At 35.5% G+C, this 23,344-nt stretch overlaps 1 protein-coding gene and 1 pseudogene across 1 annotated transcript; one reads left to right on the plus strand and one right to left on the minus strand.

The window, feature by feature from the left end:
* The first annotated feature begins 2,474 nt into the window (after positions 1-2,474).
* On the plus strand, positions 2,475-3,596 carry LOC101713142 (PTB domain-containing engulfment adapter protein 1). Its single transcript, XM_004834407.4, has one exon. It carries the CDS (start codon positions 2,642-2,644, stop codon positions 3,554-3,556), a length of 915 nt encoding a protein of 304 aa, XP_004834464.1. The 5' UTR covers positions 2,475-2,641; the 3' UTR covers positions 3,557-3,596.
* Positions 3,597-13,127: 9,531 nt separating this feature from the next.
* On the minus strand, positions 13,128-13,403 carry LOC101703164 (ubiquitin-conjugating enzyme E2 variant 1 pseudogene; annotated as a pseudogene).
* Positions 13,404-23,344: the final 9,941 nt, after the last annotated feature.

Here is a 23,344-nt window from a genome sequence, read left to right on the forward strand (position 1 = left end):
CAGACAGTTCCTACAATTAAATGACAAGGACAATACAACATATCAGAATCTATGGGACACAATGAAAGCTGTCTTACGAGGGAAATTCATAGCAGTGAATATGCATATTAGGAAAACAGAACAAGCCCAATTAAACAACCTGATGCTGAACCTCAAGCTTCTAGAAAAAGAAGAGCAGGACAATCCCAAAGCTCATACAAGGGAGGAAATTATAAAGATCAGAGGAGAAATCAAAGCAATGGAGACTAAGAGAAAGACACAAAAAATCAATGAAGCCAAGAGTTGGTTCTTTGAAAGAATCAACAAAATTGACAATCCATTAGCCAATCTTATCAGAAAAAGGAAAGAAAAGGCCTAAATCCATGCAATTAGGAATGAAAAGGGTGAAATGACAACAGACCCAGCAGAAATCCAGAGGATCATCAGTACCTACTTTGAGAACCTATACACCAGTAAGATGGAAAACACAGAAGAAATGGACAGATTCCTAGATACATATGAATTACCAAAGTTGAACGAAGAAGACCTAAAAATTCTGAACAATACAATATCAATCAAGGAAACTGGAAATGTAATTAAAATCTTGTCAACTAAGAAAAGCCCAGGTCCTGGTGGCTTCACTGCTGAATTCTACAAAACCTTTAGAGAGGAACTACTGCCACTACTGTTTAAACTCTTCAATGAAATTGAAAGGGAAGCAATACTCCCGAATTCATTCCTGGAAGCAAGCATCACCTTGATCCCCAAAGCAGAGAAAGACCCAACTGAAAAAGAGAACTATAAGCCAATTTCACTAATGAACATAGATGCAAAAATCCTTAATAAGATAATGGGAAACAGAATCCAGAAGATCATCAAGAAGATCATAAACCCTGACCAAATGGGATTCATTCCAGGGATGCAGGGATTGTTGAATATACACAAATCAATCAATGTAATACACTATATCAATAGAGCCAAGGACAAAAACCATATGATTACCTCCATAGACACAGAAAAAGCATTTGACAAAATCCAACATGTATTCATGATAAAAGCCCTACAAAAATTGGAATAGATGGTCTCTACCTCAAACTGTAAAAGCCATCTATGAAAAACCAACAGCCAATATCATACTAAATGGTCAAAACCTGAAACCTTTCACACTAAAATCAGGAACAAGACAAGGATGTCCACTATCACCACTCTTGTTCAATATAGTTCTGGAAACATTAGCCACGGCAATTAGACAAGAGAAAGAAATAGAAGGAATAAAGATAGGAAATGAAGAAGTCAAATTGTCATTATTTGCAGATGACATGATACTCTATATAGAAGACCCCAAGAACTCCACCAAAAGTCTTCTAGACTTAATAACCAAATTCAGTCAAGTAGCTGGTTACAAGGTCAACACACAAAAATCAATAGCTTTCTTCTACATGAATGACAGACTCACTGAGAGAGAAATAGGGCAAATAATTCCTTTCACAATAGCATCCAAAAACTGAAATACCCAGGAATCAACCTAATGAAAGAAATCAAAGACCTCTTCTCTGGAAACTATAGCACTCTGAAAAGAGAGATTGAAGATGACATCAGAAAATGGAAAGACATCCCTTGTTCCTGGGTAGGAAGGATCAACATAATGAGAATGGCCATACTTCCAAAACTGCTATATAGATTCAATGCAATTCCAATTGAGATCCCAGCAGCATACTTTACGGACCTTGAGAAAACCATCCAAAAATTCATTTGGAACAAGAAGAGACCCAGAATAGCAAAAGCAATTCTAGGTAACAGAGACATGGCAGGGGGCATCCCAATCCCCAACTTGAAACCATACTACGAAGTTACTGTGATAAAAAAAATCATGGTACTGGCAAAGAAACAGACCTGATGACCAGTGCAACAGATTAGAAGGTGCCGAAACAACTCCAGATACAGTCAGCCATCTCATCTTCCCTAAAGGAGTCACCCTCACTGGAGAAAAGATAGCCTCTTTAATAAATGGTGCTGGAAAAATTGGGTTTCAACTTGTCAAGATTAAAACTAGACCCATATCTCTCACCATGCACTAAACTAAAATCAAAATGGATTAAAGATCTAAATATTAAAATAGAAACGCTAATTCGGCCTGAACAGAGGTTAGGTAGAACTCTTGAAGACATTGGTGTAGGAAAAGATTTTATGACCAAAACCTCAGTTGTCCGTGAACTAGCACAAACAATCAGCAAGTGGGATTTCTTCTTGTTAAAAAGCTTCTGCACAGCAAGAGAAACCACCAGCAATATGAAGAGACAAGGGGGGCGCGGAGACTCGGGACCCCTGCATCAGCGCCGCTGTGTGTGGTCTCCAGCCCTCTTGGCCCGGTCGCCGCCCACCTAGGTTCCAAGTGTGCATCGCTGACTTCCCTGAGTGCGGGTGGAGCCCTGGGCGGGCTGTTTTTCTTGGAATGTGTTTATGGGGCTGGATGGGCTGGAACAGGAAGCTGGACGCTGCAGCTGGAAATAGCAAGCCAAGGGGAGAAAGTGATGGAGAGTTCTGATGACAACCCCATGATTGAAGCTGTGTAGTTGTCCGGGTGGATTCAGTAAGCTGTATTTGGGCATATTCAGGATATAAAGTGTGACTAAACTGAACATATACTTGGCAGATTCTCATCATGAACCGTGCATTTAGCAGGAAGAAAGACAAAACATGGGTGCATACGCCTGAAGCTTTATTAAAACATTACATTCCCTATAACACCAAGTTTCTTTGCAGTACAGAAGTGGAGCAGGCAAAGGGGACGGAAGTTGTGCGAGATGCGGTGCGGAAGCTAAAGTTTGCAAGACACATCAAGAAACCTGAAGGCCAGAAAATTCCTAAAGTTGAATTGCAAATATCAATTTATGGAGTAAAAATCCTAGAACCTAAAACAAAGGAAGTCCAGCACAATTGCCAGTTTCATAGAATATCATTTTGTGCAGATGATAAAACCGACAAGAGGATATTCAGTTTCATATGCAAAGATTCCGAGTCAAACAAACATTTGTACTATGTATTTAACAGTGAAAAGTGTGCTGAAGAGATAACTTTAACCATTGGCCAAGCATTTGACCTGGCATACAGGAAATTTCTAGAATCTGGAGAAAAAGATGTTGAAACAAGAAAGCAGATTGCAGGGCTACAAAAAAGAATCCAAAACCTAGAAACAGAAAATATGGAACTTAAAAATAAAGTAGAAGGTTTGGAAAACCAGTTAAGAATTATTCAAGTATCAACATCTCCAGCAGGCAATGTGGCATCCAAGTCACCCTCCAAGGACATCTTTGATATGATTCTATTTTCTCCAGTTGCAGACCAGTCTTCAGTAGCTACTCGCAACGGCACACAGCCACCCCCAGTACCTAGTAGATCTACAGAAATGAAACGGGACCTGTTTGGAGCGGAACCTTTTGACCCATTTAGCTGTGGAGCAGGGGATTTCCCTCCAGATATTCAATCAAAATTAGATGAAATGCAGGAGGGGTTCAAAATGAGACTAACTCTTGAAGGCACAGTATTTTGTCTCGACCCATTAGACAGCAGATGCTGATGCCAGGAAGGAGAGATGCTGCCTTGTGTTCAATTTGTTTATATCCATGTATATCATGCATTATTACTTTGAGACAGGTATTATGAATGTGCCAATATATTTTTGAACATCTTTGCACTTTGAAAACTATTGCAGTAAAATTTCTTCACATTCAGTGTTGATCTGTACTTTTTATTCCAAAAGCAACTTAGTGTAATGTGTATCTTACTTTTATATTCCTTTTTGTTTCTGTTGTCAACGAATTTAAAATTGAAACACAAATCATCCCAATGATCTGCCTTGTTTGTGGTCTAAATAATTAGCACCTTAAAATTTGAGTTCATTCTTCAGAATGCTAGTTTATTTCTGATGTCCCAAAAGCCATACCTTAAATGGTAACTTTTAAAATTTTGAAGAGATATAATGCCAAACTACACATGTTCTATTTTAAAACCAATAAAGATGTGACCATTCACTAGATAGATGTCATTTTATATATAAAATGCTGTTCACATCATTGGGAAAATGTTAACTTTGAATTCTGTGCCACCTCTTCACTAATTTTTATCTGATAAAGTAAATACATAAATTCCAATAATAATTAAATTAAATGTATTTAGAATACAAGGTAATAAACAAATACAAGGTTATTATTACTATCTGTTATTAAAAATTAGTCTCTAAAATATTTGCTTTATAAATAATGATTGTGGAAAATAACAATTTACTATCAGTAAAATTCTTAAAGATCTAATTTCTAATGCATAATAACATTACTATAAATTCTAAACATCATCTGATCTGATACTTCCTTTCAATGTATTTGAAATGTGTGCTGTGTATGAGTACAGTGCCTATTATGCATACTTACTTTACCAAATATATTTCTCCTCACTAATATGGACTATTTTCATATATTGTTCTTTAATAAAAATATTTTTTCCTCACCAAAGTTTATTTTGTGATGCCCCACTGGTTTTGATACTTTAAAATGTGTGATAGTAAAATATCAAAATATATAGCACCATGATATATTTGTTTTGTTGAAATCGAATCTCATTTTTCACAAAACTCAAGTTTTTGCTCAGCTTCATCTTAGATGTGAGCAATGAAATTCAGTGGTAGCTCATTCTTGATGTGCTGATGGAACCTGACCTTTAAAAACATTTGTTGTCTGTATCTTTGTCCACTACATAACAGACTAACAGTAACTGTGCAACAAAATTTTATGGTCAAATTTTGTAATGTGTTTTATTAGTTTAAAAGCAAAATGAATTATGAAAACATGAGCTTAGTTAAGATGTAGCCACCAAAAAGAAATTAATAAATAGATTATTTTACTCATGTGAGTTTTCTTCAAGTGCTAAAGGTACATTTTCACTAGGAAAAGAATCAAATATGCTTATGCAATATTATATTTGTATGTATCTCTAAAATGTTCTATAGTATATGCAAGCCTTCTTGTTCATGTTGTTATAAATTGTACCTTAATTAAAGGGTAGTGTATGTTTCATAAGGAAGAGTCTTTATAATTTTGTTTGTCATATAGTATTTTGGAATTTATATAATGAGAATGTTTCAAAGCCATATATATGGCTTTTTTTTTTTTTTTTTGGTACCAGGGATCGAACTCGGGTCCTTGCGCTTGCCCAGCAGGCGGTGAAACCACTGAGCTAAATCCCCGGCCCTATATGGCTTATTTTTAACAGATAGAATTTGTACTTTTATCGTACTTTAAAAAGCTTTATGTAATAGGTATGTATTTAGTGGCCATTTATTATCAATGGTAACAAAATAGAGTACTAAAATAATATTTGAATATTTAAGATATGTTACTTTACCAGTTTTTTATGGTAATCAATTCTGCTACTGGCATGATTAAATAGTACATACTTGGCCATAAATTAGGAACATTTATTTCACCAGTGCATTTTTATGATGATCTGGTTGAAAACTATATTTCTATGTAAATTCAATGATATATTTGATTTTGTTGAGAATAAATAATTTTAAATTAAAACAAAATATGAAGAGACAACCCACAATGTGGGAAAAAATTTTCTCCAGCTGTTCCTCAGACAAAGGCCTATTATCTCGAATCTATAGAGAACTTAAAGTGATCAAACCTCTCAAATTCAAAGACCCAATCAGAAAATGGGCATCTGAAATGAACAGACATTTCTCAGACAAAGAAGTAGAAATAGTAAATAAATACATGAAAAAATGTTCAACACCACTGGTCCTTCGAGAGATGCAAATGAAAACAACACAGAGATTCCACCTCATTCCAGAAAGAATGGCTGCTATCATGAAATCAACCAATAACAAATGCCGCGGGGCTGTGGGGAAAGAGGAACCCTGCTCCACTGCTGGTGGGAGTGTAGACTGATGCAAGCACTGTGGAAATCAGTATGGAGATACCTCAAAGAACTAGGACTGGAAGTCCTATTTGACCCAGCTATTCCACTGCTGGGTATCTTCCCCAAAGATTTAAAAGAATCATACCACAGTGATATATGTGTACCCATGTTCATAGCAGCACAATTTGCAGTAGCTAAAACTTGGAAGCAGCCCAAATGCCCATCAACTGGAGACTAGATAAAGAAAATGTGTTTTTTAAAAATAAAATGGAGTACTACTCAGCCATAAAAAATGAGAAATTAGAGACATTTATAGCTAAATGGATGCACATTGAGGTGATACTCTTAAGTGAAATAAATAGGTCACACGTGTAAATACCGGATAGTTTCTCTAGTGTTAGAAACTGAAAGTGTAAATAAGGACTAAAAGGTATAATAGATAATGTGAAATAGGAAGAAACAGGGCAAAGGGGAAGGGGAAGTGGGAAGGATAGGGGAAAGGAAAGGAGGGAATGGAATTAATATGAGAAAATCAAAAAATGGAAACAAAGTCTTTGTAAATAGGGAGAGATGGAGGGGTTGAAGGGAGGGCAGGGGAATGGGGAAAAATAAGAACCAAGAGAGATTATGTAATGGTGCTAATTTCTACTGCTTAATGTCATTATATTGTATACCTAAAATGTACCCATGATTAAAATGAATAATTGATAATCCAAAATAGAAAGAAAAGGTCCAAAGGGGTAAGAGAAGTGGGACAGGTAGGGGAAAGCAAAGAAAGGAAAGAAACAATTTTGAGAATTGGAAAAGAAGGAAACAAAGTCTTTATAAATAGAGAAGGGTGGAGGGGGTGAAGGGAGGGCAGGGAATAGCCTAAAAATAAGAACCAAGATACTCATATAATGGTACAAGATCCCAGTGATAAATGTAAATATATTGTATACCTAAAATGTACCAGTAAAAGAACTTAAGGGAAAAAAAACTAGCAAGGGACCATGAGAAATCAGTCCAACAGCTACTAAATGTGGTGTATTGGTATATGCCTACACTGCGGAATGTTCACATATAAGAACAGATCTGAGGTTTCACTATTTCCTAAGCAAAAAGATATTTTCTCTCTATTGAATGATGCTGCTTCCTGAGGTCAGTCATATCAGACTATCACTGATTTCTACAGTCATAACTATTTCTTTCAATCACATTGATTACATTGGTACTAGGATATATAGTAATATTTGCTCACATTAAATTTCAGAAGGTCTATAGTGACTTAGAAGTTTTCTTTTTTCCAAGTTACTTTTTGACAATGAGCATATATATATTAATACTGCACAGATTGTTTTCCTTTTTCATATTTGCCTGCTGCTGTTTTATTGATTCATTTTTTAAGTACTCATATAAGTTCTGCATTATTCTCAGCAGTGAAACATGAATAGTAATTATTATAAAAATATATATGGTAATTTCTATTTTACATATTGTTTCAGGAGGCTTATCCAATAATAGAACCTATAAATCTGAAAAGTGTAAAGAACAAGTGTTAATATTTACAGATTTTATGATTTTTTTTTTTGCATCTATCTTGTCAAATTTCCTTAAGGCCCCAGAGACACTTTTCTTTTTTTTTTAATATTAAATTCTTTTATTGGTACATTGTAGGTATGCAACACAATTACATCTCTCATTGGGAATTGTACCTTTACATAATGCATCTTGGTTCTTATTTTTTCCCCATTCCTAGCCCTCCCTTCACCCCCTCCACACTTCCCTATTTACAAAGACTTTATTTCCATTTTTTCCATTTCTCAGCATTTTTCCTTTCCCTTCTTTCCTTTCCCCTGCCCCTCCCACTACCCCTACCCATTTGCACCTTTTCTTCCTATTTTACGTTATCGATTATTCATTCTAATCATTGGTACATTTTAGGTATACAATATAATGGCATTCATCATTGGAAATTTACACCTTTACATAGACTCTCTTGGTTCTTATTTTTCACCCTTGCCCAACCCTCCCTTCAACCCCTCCATTCCTCCCTATTTACAAAGATTTTGTTCCTATTTTTCCATTTTCTCATATTAATCCCATTCCCTTCTATCCTTTCCCCTAGCCCTCCCACTTCCTTCCCCTTTGCCCCTTTTCTTCTTATTTCACATAACCTATTATACATTTTAGTCCTTATTTACACTCTCAGTTTCTCACACCAGAGAAACTATTCAGTATTTATACATGTGTGCCCCATTTATTTCACTTAAGAGTATTGCCTCAATGTGCATCCACTTAGCTATAAATGTCTCTAATTTCTCATTTTTTATGGCTGAATAGTACTCCATTTTATAAAAAAAAACCACATTTTCTTTATCCAGTCTCCAGTTGATGGGTATTTGGGCTGTTTCCAAGTTTTAGCTATTACAAACTGTGCTGCTATGAACGTGGGTGCACATATATCACTGTGGTAGGATTCTTTTAATTCTTTGGGGGAAATCCCCAGCAGTGGAATATTGGGGTCAAATTGGACTTCCAGTCTCAGTTCTTTGAGGTATCTCCATACTGATTTCCACAGTGCTTGCAGCAGTCTACACTCCCACCAGCAGTGGAGTAGTTTTCTTCTTTCCCAACAACCCTCTCAGCATTTGTTATTGGTTGATTTCATGATAGCAGCCATTCTTTCTGGAGTGAAGTGGAATCTCAGCATTGTTTTCCTTTGCATCTCTCGAATGACCAGTGATGTTGAACATTTTTTCATGTATTTATTTGCTATTTCTACTTCTTTGTCTGAGAAATGTCTGTTCATTTCAGATGCCCATTTTCATATTGGGTCTTTAAATGTGGGAGGTCTGATCTTTTTAAGTTCTTTATAGATTCGAGATAGTAGACCTTTGTCTGAGGAAGAGCAGGTGAGGATTATTTCCCACATTGTAAGTTATCTCTTCACACTTCTGGTGGTTTCTCTTGGTGTGCAGAAGCCTTTTAATAGGAAGAGATCCCACTTGTTGATTGTTTGTGCTAGTTCACGGGCAACTGAGGTTTTGTTCATAAAATCTTTTCCTACACCGATGTCTTCAAGGGTTCTACCTAACCTCTGTTCCAACTGGTTCAGAGTTTCTATTTTAATATTTAGATCTTTAATCCATTTTGATTTTAGTTTAGTGCATGGTGAGAGATATGGGTCTAGTTTTAATCTTGGCAAGTTGAAACCCAATTTTTCCAGCACCATTTATTAAAGAGGCTATCTTTTCTCCAGTGAGGGTGACTCCTTTAGGGAAGATGAGATGGCTGACTGTATCTGGAGTTGTTTCGGCACCTTCTAATCTGTTGCACTGGTCATCAGGTCTGTTTCTTTGCCAGTACCATGATGTTTTTATCACAGTAACTTCGTAGTATGGTTTCAAGTTAGGGATTGGGATGCCCCCTGCCATGTCTCTGTTACCTAGAATTGCTTTTGCTATTCTGGGTCTCTTCTTGTTCCAAATGAATTTTTGGATTGTTTTCTCAAGGTCCATGAAGTATGCTCCTGGGATTTCAATTAGGATTGCATTGAATCTATATAGCAGTTTTGGAAGTATGGCCATTCTCATTATGTTGATCCTTCCTACCCAGGAACAAGGGATGTCTTTCCATTTTCTGATGTCATCTTCAATCTCTCTTTTCAGAGTGCTATAGTTTTCAGAGAAGAGGTCTTTGATTTCTTTCATTAGGTTGATTCCTGGGTATTTCAGTTTTTTGGATGCTATTGTGAAAGGAATTATTTGCCCTATTTCTCTCTCAGTGAGTCTGTCATTCATGTAGAAGAAAGCTATTGATTTTTGTGTGTTGACCTTGTAACCAGCTACTTGACTGAATTTGGTTATTAAGTCTAGAAGACTTTTGGTGGAGTTCTTGGAGTCTTCTATATAGAGTATCATGTCATCTGCAAATAATGACAATTTGACTTCTTCATTTCCTATCTTTATTCCTTCTATTTCTTTCTCTTGTCTAATTGCCGTGGCTAATGTTTCCAGAACTATATTGAACAAGAGTGGTGATAGTGGACATCCTTGTCTTGTTCCTGATTTTAGTGTGAAAGGTTTCAGGTTTTGACCATTTAGTATGATATTGGCTGTTGGTTTTTCATAGATGGCTTTTACAGTTTGAGGTAGAGACCATCTATTCCAATTTTTGTAGGGCTTTTATCATGAATACATGTTGGATTTTGTCAAATGCTTTTTCTGTGTCTATGGAGGTAATCATATGGTTTTTGTCCTTGGCTCTATTGATATAGTGTATTACATTGATTGATTTGTGTATATTCAACAATCCCTGCATCCCTGGAATGAATCCCATTTGGTCAGGGTTTATGATCTTCTTGATGATCTTCTGGATTCTGTTTCCCATTATCTTATTAAGGATTTTTGCATCTATGTTCATTAGTGAAATTGGCTTATAGTTCTCTTTTTCAGTTGGGTCTTTCTCTGCTTTGGGGATCAAGGTGATGCTTGCTTCCAGGAATGAATTCGGGAGTATTGCTTCCCTTTCAATTTCATTGAAGAGTTTAAACAGTAGTGGCAGCAGTTCTTCTCTAAATGTCTTGTAGAATTCAGCAGTGAAGCCATCAGGGCCCAGGCTTTTCTTAGTTGATAAGTTTTTAATTACATTTTCAATTTCCTTGGTTGATATTGGGTTGTTCAGAATTTTTAGGTCTTCTTCGTTCAACTTTGGTAATTCATATGTATCTAGGAATCTGTCCATTTCTTCTGTGTTGTCCATCTTATTGGTGTATAGTTTCTCAAAGTAGGTATTGATGATCCTCTGGATTTGTGCTAGATCTGTTGTAATTTCACCCTTTTCATTCCTAATTGCATGGATTTGGGCCTTTTCTTTCCTTTTTCTGACAAGGTTGGGTAAGGGTTTGTCAATTTTGTTGATTCTTTCAAAGAACCAACTCTTGGCTTCATTGATTTTTTTGTATCATTCTCTTAGTCTCCATTGCTTTGATTTCTCCTCTGATCTTTATAATTTCCTCCCTTGTATGAGCTTTGGGATTGTCCTGCTCTTCTTTTTTGAGATGCCTGTGGTTCAGCATCAGGTTGTTTAATTGGGCTCATTCTGTTTTCCTATTATGTGTATTCACTGCTATGAATTTCCCTCATAAGACAGCTTTCATTGTGTCCCATAGATTCTGACATGTTGTATTGTCATTGTCATTTAATTGTAGGAACTGTCTGATTTCTTCTTTAATTTCCTCTGTGACCCATTGGTTATTCAGAAGTGTGTTGTTCAATTTTCACGTGTTTATGAAATTTTTTGAGTTTCTTTTGCTATGGATCAGAGACACTTCTCTTTAAACATATCTTTTCTTTTTGGGTAAATGTTCCAAAATATCTTCTTCATTTTTCTTCCTCTTATTCTGCTGCAGTTCTCCTCTTGAGTAATATTTTTCATGGACTCCATGAGTATTTTATTTTCTGCTTCTCGTGCTTAGTAATAGTGGAGCTAGTTTTGTGTAACTGGACTCTAACTGAACTCTCTCAGGTATGCCAGTTAACTGTTAGACCTTCAGAGGCATGGCTGGGTGCAGCTGCTGATTCATGTCCAGTAATTTTGCTGTCACAAGTGCTAGTGGATAGCAAGGTGAGTGGTGGAGCAATGAGTGGAGCAACAAGTAGAAAAACAGGGAGGCCTTATGTTTTCCCTAGTTACCCTTCTCGCTCACCGGCTATGTGATTCTGTCTGTGCCAGTTTTGGAATAGTTTTACCCTCACAAGAATACCTCAGCTTGACTACAACAGTGGCTGGCAGATTTGTGGCTCAAATTCTTGCTTTTTTTTTTTTACTATGCAAGAAAGGAATAAAAAAAAACTTCAGGAAAGCAGAAATTGCCTAATATGTGAATATTTATAAAACTTTCCCTTTTATTGGAATGTGTCTCAATTATCTTACTTTATTTTATTGTTTTCACCATGAATTGCCTTTATTTTGGTACACATCCACATTTCAACATTTAATGGTCCTGAACAGAAAGTGGGAAGCACAGCAGGTGCCAGAGGCCAGGCCTGCCAGTCCCAGGTCCTCTGCACACCAAGCAGCTCCTTAGTCCCTGCTGAGCATCTGAGAAGTAGCAACACTGAAGCCAAAGTCTGAGCTGGGCCAGGTTCCTAGTTCCAGCTGTCACATTCTGAACTAGACCCAAATGGAGGCAAGGCTGACTGCAGGACAGCCTGTGTAGACCTTCTTCGGCGTCTCAAAGTGAAGTGGGTACAAGGAAAGGGAACCATCCAGAGGGACTGTGTGTGTTCACAGTGTCCTCATGTGGCCTTGCTCCGGGCCTGCTCAGAAGGGACAGGGATGCCGGCAGGTCTCTGCTCATCGGTGCTGATGGTGACAGCAGGTGGCAGAGCCCAGGACTCATTTCCCAGCTGGTGAAGAACAAATAAATGTGGTTCCAAAACTACATGAGGGCGGTCAGACTCTTTCCAACCTTACCTGATGGCTTCTGGCCAAAGGAAGGAAGGGCTGTGGACAGGTGGAAGGAAGGGTGGTGACAGTGACAAGGGAGAGGAGGACGGGGGAAAAGCAGCACACTTCGATCAAGGTGGGGAGAGATGGAGGAAAGCCCTGAGTTCCTCACCAAAGGCCAATTTCAGAGGGGGACGGAGGGTTACAATCTATGGTTTGGCCAAGGGTGGGAGTGGAGGAGAGGGGGACAGGTCCATGGCTTGGAAGGGGGCGTCATTTAGGACTTAAAAAAGAAACCAAGGTGCAGGCAAAGCACCCCCAAACACAGCAGTAGTCCCACAGGCTGTGACCTGAAACTTTCACATCTACTTAACCAGCCACCCCAGGCCAGGGCTCTAGGGGCGGAGGCAGCAGGGAGGGGAGAAGGCAGAGCCCTGGGCCATGTAATCAGCAGCAAGGTGATTGTGTGATGTGGCTTTTCACAGTTGAGTTGGACGTGCCCCACCAGTCATGATGGGAATCAATTTAAATATACTTTCTTGATCCCAGAAGTTTAACTACATGGACAGTGGTTACACTTGATGGGATGGTTTGTTATAGTACAACTTATATATTTCAAATGGACAAAAAATTAGTATCATTTACAGTATCTTAAGATAAACTGCCTTTGAATGGGAGCTTCCTTTCCAGTACTTTGAGGTCTACAAGATGTAACTAGAAAATATACTACTGTGGAAAATGAAGACCAATGAAATGGAATTGGGGGTGGGGGTGGAGGGGAAGGGCATGTGGGTTTTTCATTAATCACTGTAACACTGTCCTTTGGGTGACTGAGAAAGTTTCATATTTTCTTTAGACATCATTAAGCGCTGAAGCTCTTGTAGCACAACTTTAATGCTATATGAATTCTGCCATTTTGCTAGCAATGATATGGCTCTTGGGTTTACCACTCCATTTGAACTATTAACTCCATTCATATTAATTTTTGTCACAAATCTTACAAAGGGGCGTGCTTCTGGGTATTTAGGTCCACATTCTATTTTAAGGCTGTATATTCAGTTTTCATAAATTATCATCCCTGTCCATCTTGTAAGTGTTATGTCTTCGTCATCTTCTAAACCCCAGCTAACTGTGCCATCTCCTACTCCTTTCTGGCCTTCTTCGAATTCTTCCAACAGTAGGAAATTGTGAAGGACTTTTACTCCCAAGCCCGTGGTGGCTGCCGTCTTGCATTGCTGTAGCTCCTCAATTATCTTATTTTAATTAAAGGAATTGTTTGAATTTGTATCAAAAATTGTTTTATAAAAAACCCCACATTTTCTTTATCCAGTCTCCAGTTGATGGGCACTTGGGCTGTTTCCAAGCTTTAGCTATTACAAACTGTGCCGGTATGAATATGGGTGCACATATATCGCTGTGGTATGATTCTTTTAATTCTTTGGGGAAGATACCCAGCAGGAGAATAGCTGGGTCAAATGGGATCTCTAGCCCTAGTTCTTTGAGGTATCTCTATACTGATTTCCACTATTCAGCCATAAAGAATGAGAAACTAGAGACATTTATAGCTAAATGGATGCGTATTGAGGCCATACTCTTAAGTGAAATAAGTAGGACACACGTGTAAATACCGAATAGTTTCTCTAATGTGAGAAACTGAAAGTGTAAATAAGGATTAAAATGATTAAAATGAATAATTGATAATTTGAAAGAGGAAAAGGTCCAAAGGTGTAGGGGTGGTGGGAGGGGAAGGGGAAAGCAAAAATTATGAGAAAAGAAAAAAAATGAAAACAAAGTCTATGTAAATAGGGAAGGGTGGAGGGGGTGAAGGGCGCACAGGTAATGGGGAAAAGAATAAAAACTAAGATACATCATATACAGGTACAAGCACCCAATGATAAATATAAACATATTGTATACCTAAAATGTACCAATAAAAGAATTTAAAAAAAATTGTTTAAGGATTTTACCCTGAAGTGGTCAAAGATCTCGTGAGAGGTTCAGAACATAGTTCCTGATAGTATGACAAATGTGGGCTGTCATTACAAATAAACATTTTAGTATTTGTAGTAATTCCTTTTAAAACAATACAGAAAAAGGAAAAAAATACAGTGAATAAGTGCTTTTAAAATTACCACTGTAAACCTACATACAAAAAAAGAATGAGATGACTATCCTGAAATTGGGATTCTTGCATCTTAGGACAATTTTCCACTGGTAGTACCTTAAATGGTTAGAAATATTCTGTCTGAAAAGAAATTTGAAAACACATTTATTTGGCTGTGGAGATGATGTGCTCAGAAAATAGATGTCTGAAAATCAGTTCTGTGAGGAAGATATTATTGTGTATGTGAGGAGCTTGGAAACAAATGGTTCACAAGTTAAGATGAAAATATTTTTAAATTACCATCTATTTACAATTTCTAGATTCATTTATGTAACTAAATAAAACAATTTAAAGGAGGCACTTGTTATATTCATATGTGTAAAAGTTTTTAAATTAAGTTGTCCAGTTTTAGGATCTTATTTTGGAGAGAAAAATAATAATGGGTTTGCTGGGATTTTTCCTGAAGACTGCTTTGTCATTTCTTAGAACACAGAAAGTAGAATTGCTTTCAATATTTGTGAATTCCAGAGGAGAATAAACAGAGGGTCTCTACCATATATAGTGATCATTTAAAATTATAAAATAGTTTGTCAGTGAAATAAAATATATTCTTATCACTTTACTGTAGCAAATATACCTTTGTAAAAACAAAGTTTGAAAACACTTGTAAACTGATTATTTTCATATATCTGAAAAGTCAGCAAAATACTATTGAATAATTGGACTTCATTTTTATGCATATTTGAATGTTATGGTAATGGGTCAACAATGTTTAGATGAACAATAAAACAAGGGCAAGTACATTTAAGACTTTTAATATATTTTTACATAAAATTTATTTTTGTTTTCTATATTTCAACAAAATCTTTATTTATTGTAATGGAGGTGTTTCATATAATCTGTGTTACAAGTGTAATATTAAATTGTAACATTGCTTAAGATATTGGAGTTGCTAGAAAGATATCATTGATTTAGAAAAATCTTCATTCTCCTAAATTTTACATACCACATATTGTAAGTTCAGTCATTTCTCCCCTAAATCTATATGTTGAAGTCCTAATCCCTCCAATCTCAGAATGTGAGCTTATTTGGAGATAGTTTTGTTATGTATGTAATTTGTAAAATTGTGGCATACTTGAGTAGGGTAGGGCTCCAAATCAAGTATTGATGTCCTTATAAAATGGAATATTTGGACACAATAATCCAGAGGAAAAAATACATATATGTAAAGGCAGAAACTAGGGTGATACAACTACAAGCCAAGGAATGCTGAAAATTGCCAGCAAGCCACCAGAGTTAGAGGAGCATGGAGTCAATTTTCTCTCAAGTTCTTGTGAGAACTGACACCATCAACATGCCAAATTGGACTTATAGACTTTAGAACCATGAAATAAGAAGTTTCTGTTATTTACAGCACCTAATCTGTAGTACTTTGTTGCAGCATCCTTAGCAAACTAATATAGTAAGCCCACTGTATCCAAGGATTCTATAATTACAAATACCACTCACCACTGACCAAAAATATTTTTTTAACTCTAGAAATTTCTAAAAAGTAAAGTTGAATTTAACATACACTGAGCAAATTCAACTCTAAATCCAAGAGAATGAAGTGAAGTTTAGACATATTTTGCTGCAGTCTCCCGCCACTTTATTGGTCTTGACCTTCTACAGTATTTGTAGTTTGAGCACTGTCCATTTCACATCCCATTTGTGTGCCATATGATTCCTCCAGGATGGCTGTATCTGTACTCACAATGTACAAACTTTTTTGTCATTATTTCTTAAGCAATGCAATATAAAACTATTTGCATGACATTTACTTTATGTGAGATATCATAAGTAATCTAAAAATGATTTAAGTATACAGGAGAATATATATAAATTATATTCAAATTCCACATTGTTTTACATAAGATCCTTGAGCATTTTTGGATTTTTAATATAAACAAAAGGGTCCTGAATACTTCCCCTGTGGATACCAGCTGATGACAATGTTTGAACTCTATAATGGGGTTAGGTATAAATTGTTGCATGATAAAAGTAAGATAATTTATAAATTTTTTCTTAATGACTTGCTCTACTTATATCGTGCTTTCACCATTGCTTAAAGTCTAAAATCCTCCTGTTCTCCTTTCAATATTTCAATATTGAGAGTTTTAAAGAAAACTGAAAACTGCAATATGTTGCTCAATTCTTCCAATTCAACCTTGATCTAGTGTGGCCAGAAAGTACTTTCTGTAAAATTTAATCTTACACAATATTTTATTAAAATAAAGCTACTCACAATTCTAAGTGTTCGGTATCCATATAGCTGCCATGTAGATCTATACTTAGATGCAAGAAAGTTACATCTAGACTTCCATTTATACAAATATAAGAGGAATGCAAATTTTTTAATATTGTGAAATGTTCTTTGGTCTTGATGTGTATTTGTTATAAATACTGTAACTATATTGTGTGTACCTCTAAGATCAAGTAGACAATGAAGAAAAGCAAAAAAATATATGGCTAGCATTATTGGGAAACAAATCTTCATTGTGTAATAAACATTTCATTCATATTATCTGAGATGAAGGAATTTTCCTGCTAATTAATTAGCCTTTTTTCTCTTTAAGTGCTTTGGCTATGAAAATCCTTACTCCTTGAACTATGAAGTAGTACCCATCATTTATGGCACAAGTATAAATCTGTCTGGACATTCAGTTGCATTCAGCAAGAGCTGTGGACAAGAGTTCTCCTGGGAATCTGAATGCTTAGTGTTTCAAGAGCCAACACATAGTCATGTAGTACCAGTGCCAGCCACTGAATTCTTACTGGCAAAGATGCCCAACTGTGTTTTCAGAAATTTTGTGTGTTTCTGACACATGAGACATACAAATCTCTGTAAAATGAGAGATGTAGGACAAGAGTACCTCTTTTCTGAGTCTGTACTATTTCCTTATTGACAGGCAGCATTGAGAAGTCGCTCTACTTCTCTATGAGTTTCCAATCACTTTTCCAGGTCCTCATCTTTTCAACCCAAGCTTATAATAAAGACCTTCAGCCTCATCTCATTTGTTATCTGCTAGAGACTTTTGTTAAGCCACATATTGAAGGCATAATTGATTTGCTTCAAAGTTTGTTATATCTGCTACACATTCTTCAGTGTGTGCGTGTGTGTGATTATTGCCATTTTCAATTTTTGTTGTGGATGGAAATATGAAATATACTCCATTTTTAATTCTTTTATTCATTTTTGTATGTTTTGGGGAGAAGAGAAAGAAAAAATGCAGTCTTTCTACTGCTTGTTTTAAACATTGCTGAATGCTTTTCAAACTAGGAAATATTTATGGCTGAATGTTTTAAAACTAGTGGGTTCAGAATAAAAAGGCAGGTTCATGAACCATAACTGAATCATAAAACTACATAATAATGTAAAATGAAAATGTAATTAGACCTTTCAGGTAATGTAAGTTATTTGGGACTCTTAGGTTTATTTTATTTTAGATAGTGGTCTGAAGCATTTATACAGTTATAAAAATGAATAATATAATAAGTACTAAGACATTTTACTAGAAATTAAAGTGCATACCTTGTGTCTGTGAGCTGGAAAGTCCTGCTTAGAAACTGTTCATATGTATCCATGGCTCTGTTATGACAGAACACAATGGTGCCATCACTTACAGAGTATTTCTTCAGGCTGGGAGTGACAGTACGCGAGTGACATTAACAAACACAAACTTGTTTCATTCAGATAGTGTTAATTAGTGCCTCTTATATAATTATCGACATCTGCTCTGGTTTTCACCTGCTTTCCTTTTGCTGATAAATTCAATCTCCATATAAGCCAAGTCAGCAAAGTAGGATTCAAGTTATAAAAAAAATAGTATATCTGAGAAAATATACAAGGCTTGAGTTTGTTATAAAAATGAATTTATTATTACTGAACAGAACTCAAGAAATAAGAACATGTAACATAAGGAAAAACAATACATATACAATTATACCAAGTAGAACCTTTGTTATCATAGACCCAGGAATTCAAACAAGGTTCTGAGGAATGTAGCTGTAGAATCATCCTGCTTCAATACATAAATTTTGAAAATAATTTAACTGGAATAAAAAGAAGCCTAACAGTTCTGAGAAAGCAAACAATATGTTAAGGTAATTTTCTGGTTGGTTAAAATTACTCTGAAATAGATCCTTGTTCCAAAATATATTGGCTAGAAAGCCTTTTAAAATACAGTGAATACTACCTTCTGTCCTGGCAGGTAAGTATTTTCTGGAAAGTGACAATGCTGATTGCTTCTCCATCACTCTGTACAGTAGACAATTTGGGTACTGTACAGGCATATGGATGGATCAGAACTACTTCAACTGAACTTTCTACATGGGACTGTAGCACAAGCAGGTAGTAACTATTATTTTGAACAAACTCTGTTTTACTGGCATTTCTTCCCCTTCTCCTTCTCTTTCTCCTCTTTCTCCTTCTCCTTCTTCTGGTTCTGCTTCCTTTTCCTCTTCCTCCTCCTCATCCTCCTTCCCCTTCTCCTTCTCTTCTCCCTCTTCTTTTTCAACTCTGGTGTATAAAGATGGAACCTGTGTTTGTCTACCCTATAGTTTTCCTTTGTAACTACATCCACATTTTATCTAGTAACACATACCAAAAGTGAATTTGCAAAAGGATAGAAAAATGTTCAGAAATAAAATCAAAATAAGAGAAACATAACAGTGAACTAGCACTGAGGGAACCACTGTAAAAGAAGTATGACAAACAGCTTAGAAATGAAAAACAAAATTTAAAGAAAAAATTTAAAAGAATTTAGAATGCTTCTGGAGAAAACTTTTAAAGATAATCAAATATGCATTTAATAATTGTTTTTGGAGATGGACATTGAAGCAATGAAGCAAAACTTATTTAAAATATAGCTCAGCAAGAAGATACCCCCAAACTGATAGTAATGAAAGTGAATACTGTACTCATACATGAAACCAAAGCAGTCAACACCAACACTGAGAACAGGAACAATTGCCTTTGGAACTACAATCTTTATTCCTACAACCACCCCATACATAAATCACACACACATACATTAGTCCGATAACAAGGCAGAGAAGTGAGAGAAGTACCAACTTCTTCAGTGGTAACACTGAAGCTGAAAAACAGTGAAACAACATTGCTAAAGTACTTAAAGGAAAAATATGTTAACCAAGATTGACCAAACAACCTTTTCATAGCAAAGCTATAAAGAGTTACAAACTTGCAATACTAGTGGGAATATAATTTCATAAACTGTCCTCAAGGAATCTATCTCAGAAAGAGTTTCAGAGAAACATAATTTTCAGAAAAGCTTCAGACTGTAAGCATTTAATTATGAAATGACTGGGATAAAGATGACAAATGCAGTACTCATATTAGAGGGTCTAACATTAGAGAAATAATACAACTAATTTTAAAATAGTGTAGGGACAGAAGGGATCCTTAGGTAAAGTTTGATTAGGGAGCTGGACCCTTTTAAGAAGTAGAAAGGAAATAGCTTCTGCATCACAGCAAACAGCTGAGCTGACATTCTGGGGTACATTGAACTGACAGCCTGTGGTTTGACATCTACCTGCTTCTATGTAGCTGGAACTGACCCACCTAAGCTCCCCTTTAAGTAGGTTACTTCTCCTTAAGCAAGAATTCTTATTAGCCCACCCAACCTAGCCCCCTAGCAACAAGTCCAATAGACAAGCAGTGACTATCCAAGCAAGGGGATAGAGATGGAGCCTCTACACCATAAAACAGGACAGCAGCCCCAGATTTGGTGGTGACCCAACTCTGGGGACTCCCACTTCTCCAGTCTGGCTTTATACTACTTTATAGTACTTTATTCTGACTTTATCCTACTTCCTCTTGCAATACCTGTAATGAAGTTGCTTTGTACTGGTCTTTACTCCTCTTCCTCTTTCTCAATCAGAGAGACAAGCCTGGCTAGGGTGACTCTGGGGATCACTAGATCCCAGATCCACCAGACACAACAACAGGGAGAGAAAAGGCAAAGGAAACAGAAATTAAAATGTACTTGCTTATTGACTCACTGGTATTAGGAATGAAAAGATACTTGAAACAGATAATTGAAGATCTTAAAGCTCAAGAATGCTTAATCTGCATACATTAGCACTAAAATTATATTCATGACTAGCAAAACAGGAAAAGAAGTGGTTATTTGGTGACATTAATATTGATAAAGGAAAAATGTTTCAGAACAAAGTTTTTGTTAAAAAGTATTATGGAAAAGTGTTAGTATAAAGATAGCCATTAGGAAGAGCCTAACCCTTCTCAAGTAACAAAAGAAGTACACGTGGAAAAGCATGATGCAAGTAGCTAAAATAATGGAAAATACTCATGCATACACACTTTTAAAACACTTATAAAACTCTTATTATGGAACTGAAAGTGTTAACTGTATCCATACATGTTAGTGAGCATAAATAACATAATAAAAGGAAATGATTTTCAGATGCGCTAAGAAATCAAAATTTAACTTTTTTGCTGTATGCAAAAGATATACCTACAATAAAGTGAACTGAAAGGGTAAAGATAAAAGGATGAACAAAAATATAGCAAGAAAAGGCAAGGAAGAAGAAAGCAGGGGCCATGATCTTGTTCTAAAACAAGGTGGAATTCAGGCCAAGAAAAATTAAACAATATAAAGTAGGACACTCTATAATGCTAAAGACTACAATTCACAGTGAAGATATTAATATCTTTTCACCAAATAGCAGTAGCAACTTTCATATAGCAGAAACTATAAGAGATGAAAGGAAAAATAGACACACATTAAAAGTAGGAAACTTCAGCACATCTCTCTCAGATCTAGATAAATCAAGGAGACAAAAAGTAAGAACACAGAAGACCTGAAAAGCATGATAGAATCCTTAAATATATAATAAGCATTTTCCCTGAGAATATACCTTGTTTTAAAGAGTCCACAAACACCTATTAAAATTAGCTGTATAAGCTACAAATAACTAAACAATAGAAATGCAAACATTAACACACCACAGTGTGTTAAATCTTCAATTAGTAATAATAGCAACAACAACAAAGTCACTTTCATCAGGAAGCTTTCTTTTAAGTAAACTCTTAAATTGAAAGAAAAATACAACCCAAGATTTCTGAATTTCCAGAAAAGAAAACTGATGGAAGCAAGCTACTGAAACTCTTAAGTAGAAAGGATTACAGAGAAGTAGACTTTAAAATCACTGTGGCTCTAGTGTGGGGAAAGGGTGGAGGGGAACAGAAGCTCAGCGGCCAAGGAAATGGTGATGGAAAGTGAGAAGCAGAGAAGTATCATGGCTCTTTGCACAGGGCCTCAGTGTGTTACAGGTTCCATTTATTAGCAAAGACTGAGAGACCATGAGTGGAGGCTGTGTGCTGTGTGTTGTAATTTGCAAAATAACATGTTTAAAATAGACAATTCATAATAGAAGAAATTCAAAACCTACAAATATGAGTAACTTCAGCTTTACTTTCACTACATAAATATATTTACAAACAAAAGTTGTTAAATTATGAAATTGAAAAATGATTATTGAGAGTGGTGAAATGAACACCCTTATACTTTGTCAATGTTTAGAAAGGCTTAACCTTCTGATTAGCAATACAGAAATACTAGGAATGTATTCTAAATAATTAATTAGTTATTTGACCCACTATCAATGTACAGGCATGGGGCCCAGAGCCTTATATATAATAGTTCAATTGTAGTCAATTATTAATGTTCATCATGTAATATTAAAATCACTGATGTTAAATAAATTAGTATACCAAGATACTAAAAACCATCTATATAATTATAACTAACCATGATTTTGAAGGCATACTTCAAAAGGCTTTTCAACTTTACACCAATTGAAAGCTCTTTGAAGTTGGCAAAGCTATCTGCACCAAGATGTATTATTTGAAAATTTCATACAATTAAGCAACAGTAACATAGCAAGAGAAAATGCCATATAAAATTATAGTAACAAATGAAAAGGAGTATCATTACATTTCTAAAGATAACACAAACATTCTACAGTCATAGACTTTAAAAAACATACTATATCAAAATAAGTAAAAATACATTGGAAAAATGATATCTAACATGAAAGATAAAAGTATGATTAGAAGAACTGAGAATCAGTGACAAAAGTTAAGGAAAAATTAAAAATCTAAAGGAAAAATGAAGGAGGTTAAAAAATTTGAAAGAAATAGACAAATCATGAAGATTGGGAAAACAAAATGAAACACATGTACAATACCAAAAGCAATCACAAAACAAATCCCACATAAAAATATTGGAGCCCCTGAAGAATAAAACAAAACCAAGAGAATAGAAGCAATATTAAGAATTATAACTCAATGCATTTTTCTTGAAAAGAATAAATGGATTTGAAACTACATATTGAGAAGTATACACTATACTAGAGAAAATCAATGCAGAATGGCCAACATCAAATTAAAAAATTACTGTACTTCAAATAAAAAAAAAACTTGTCTCATAAGAATTTAAGCAGAATGATTGTGAATTATAAGAAAAATAAAGGTAGATTATTGCCAGAAATTATGACAACAATTCTGTAAACCCCCAAAAGAATATAAACCACATATGTTTGATACAGTAAAAATTATCTTTAAGTATAGAAGACAGAGGCAACAGTTATGAAAATGGTTGGTCTCAGGAGTAATGTTTCCATGATCTTCCTAAGGGATCTACTAAGGGATCAACTTTAGGAAATCAACATTACTAGGTAGATGTCTACATAAACCTGGTGGTGAGTGTTAAATGCATTGTTTCTTACAGAACTAGAGTTATTGGAGGAATAAAAGAAAGATTTTTATATGCAATATCAGAATAATCTGACACTGTAGATATATTATAAATCTTAAAAGGGAAGAAAGAACAA

This window comes from Heterocephalus glaber, unplaced genomic scaffold (genome assembly GCF_053883595.1).
Source record: "Heterocephalus glaber isolate CG9 unplaced genomic scaffold, H.glaber_assembly_v1.0 deba00001504, whole genome shotgun sequence".
Classification (NCBI taxonomy): Eukaryota; Metazoa; Chordata; class Mammalia; order Rodentia; family Bathyergidae; genus Heterocephalus; species Heterocephalus glaber.

What these genes read in the sequence shown, in the direction of transcription:
- LOC101713142 (XM_004834407.4), top strand. Translation starts at nt 2,642, where the DNA reads ATGAACCGTGCATTTAGCAGGAAGAAAGACAAAACATGGGTGCATACG.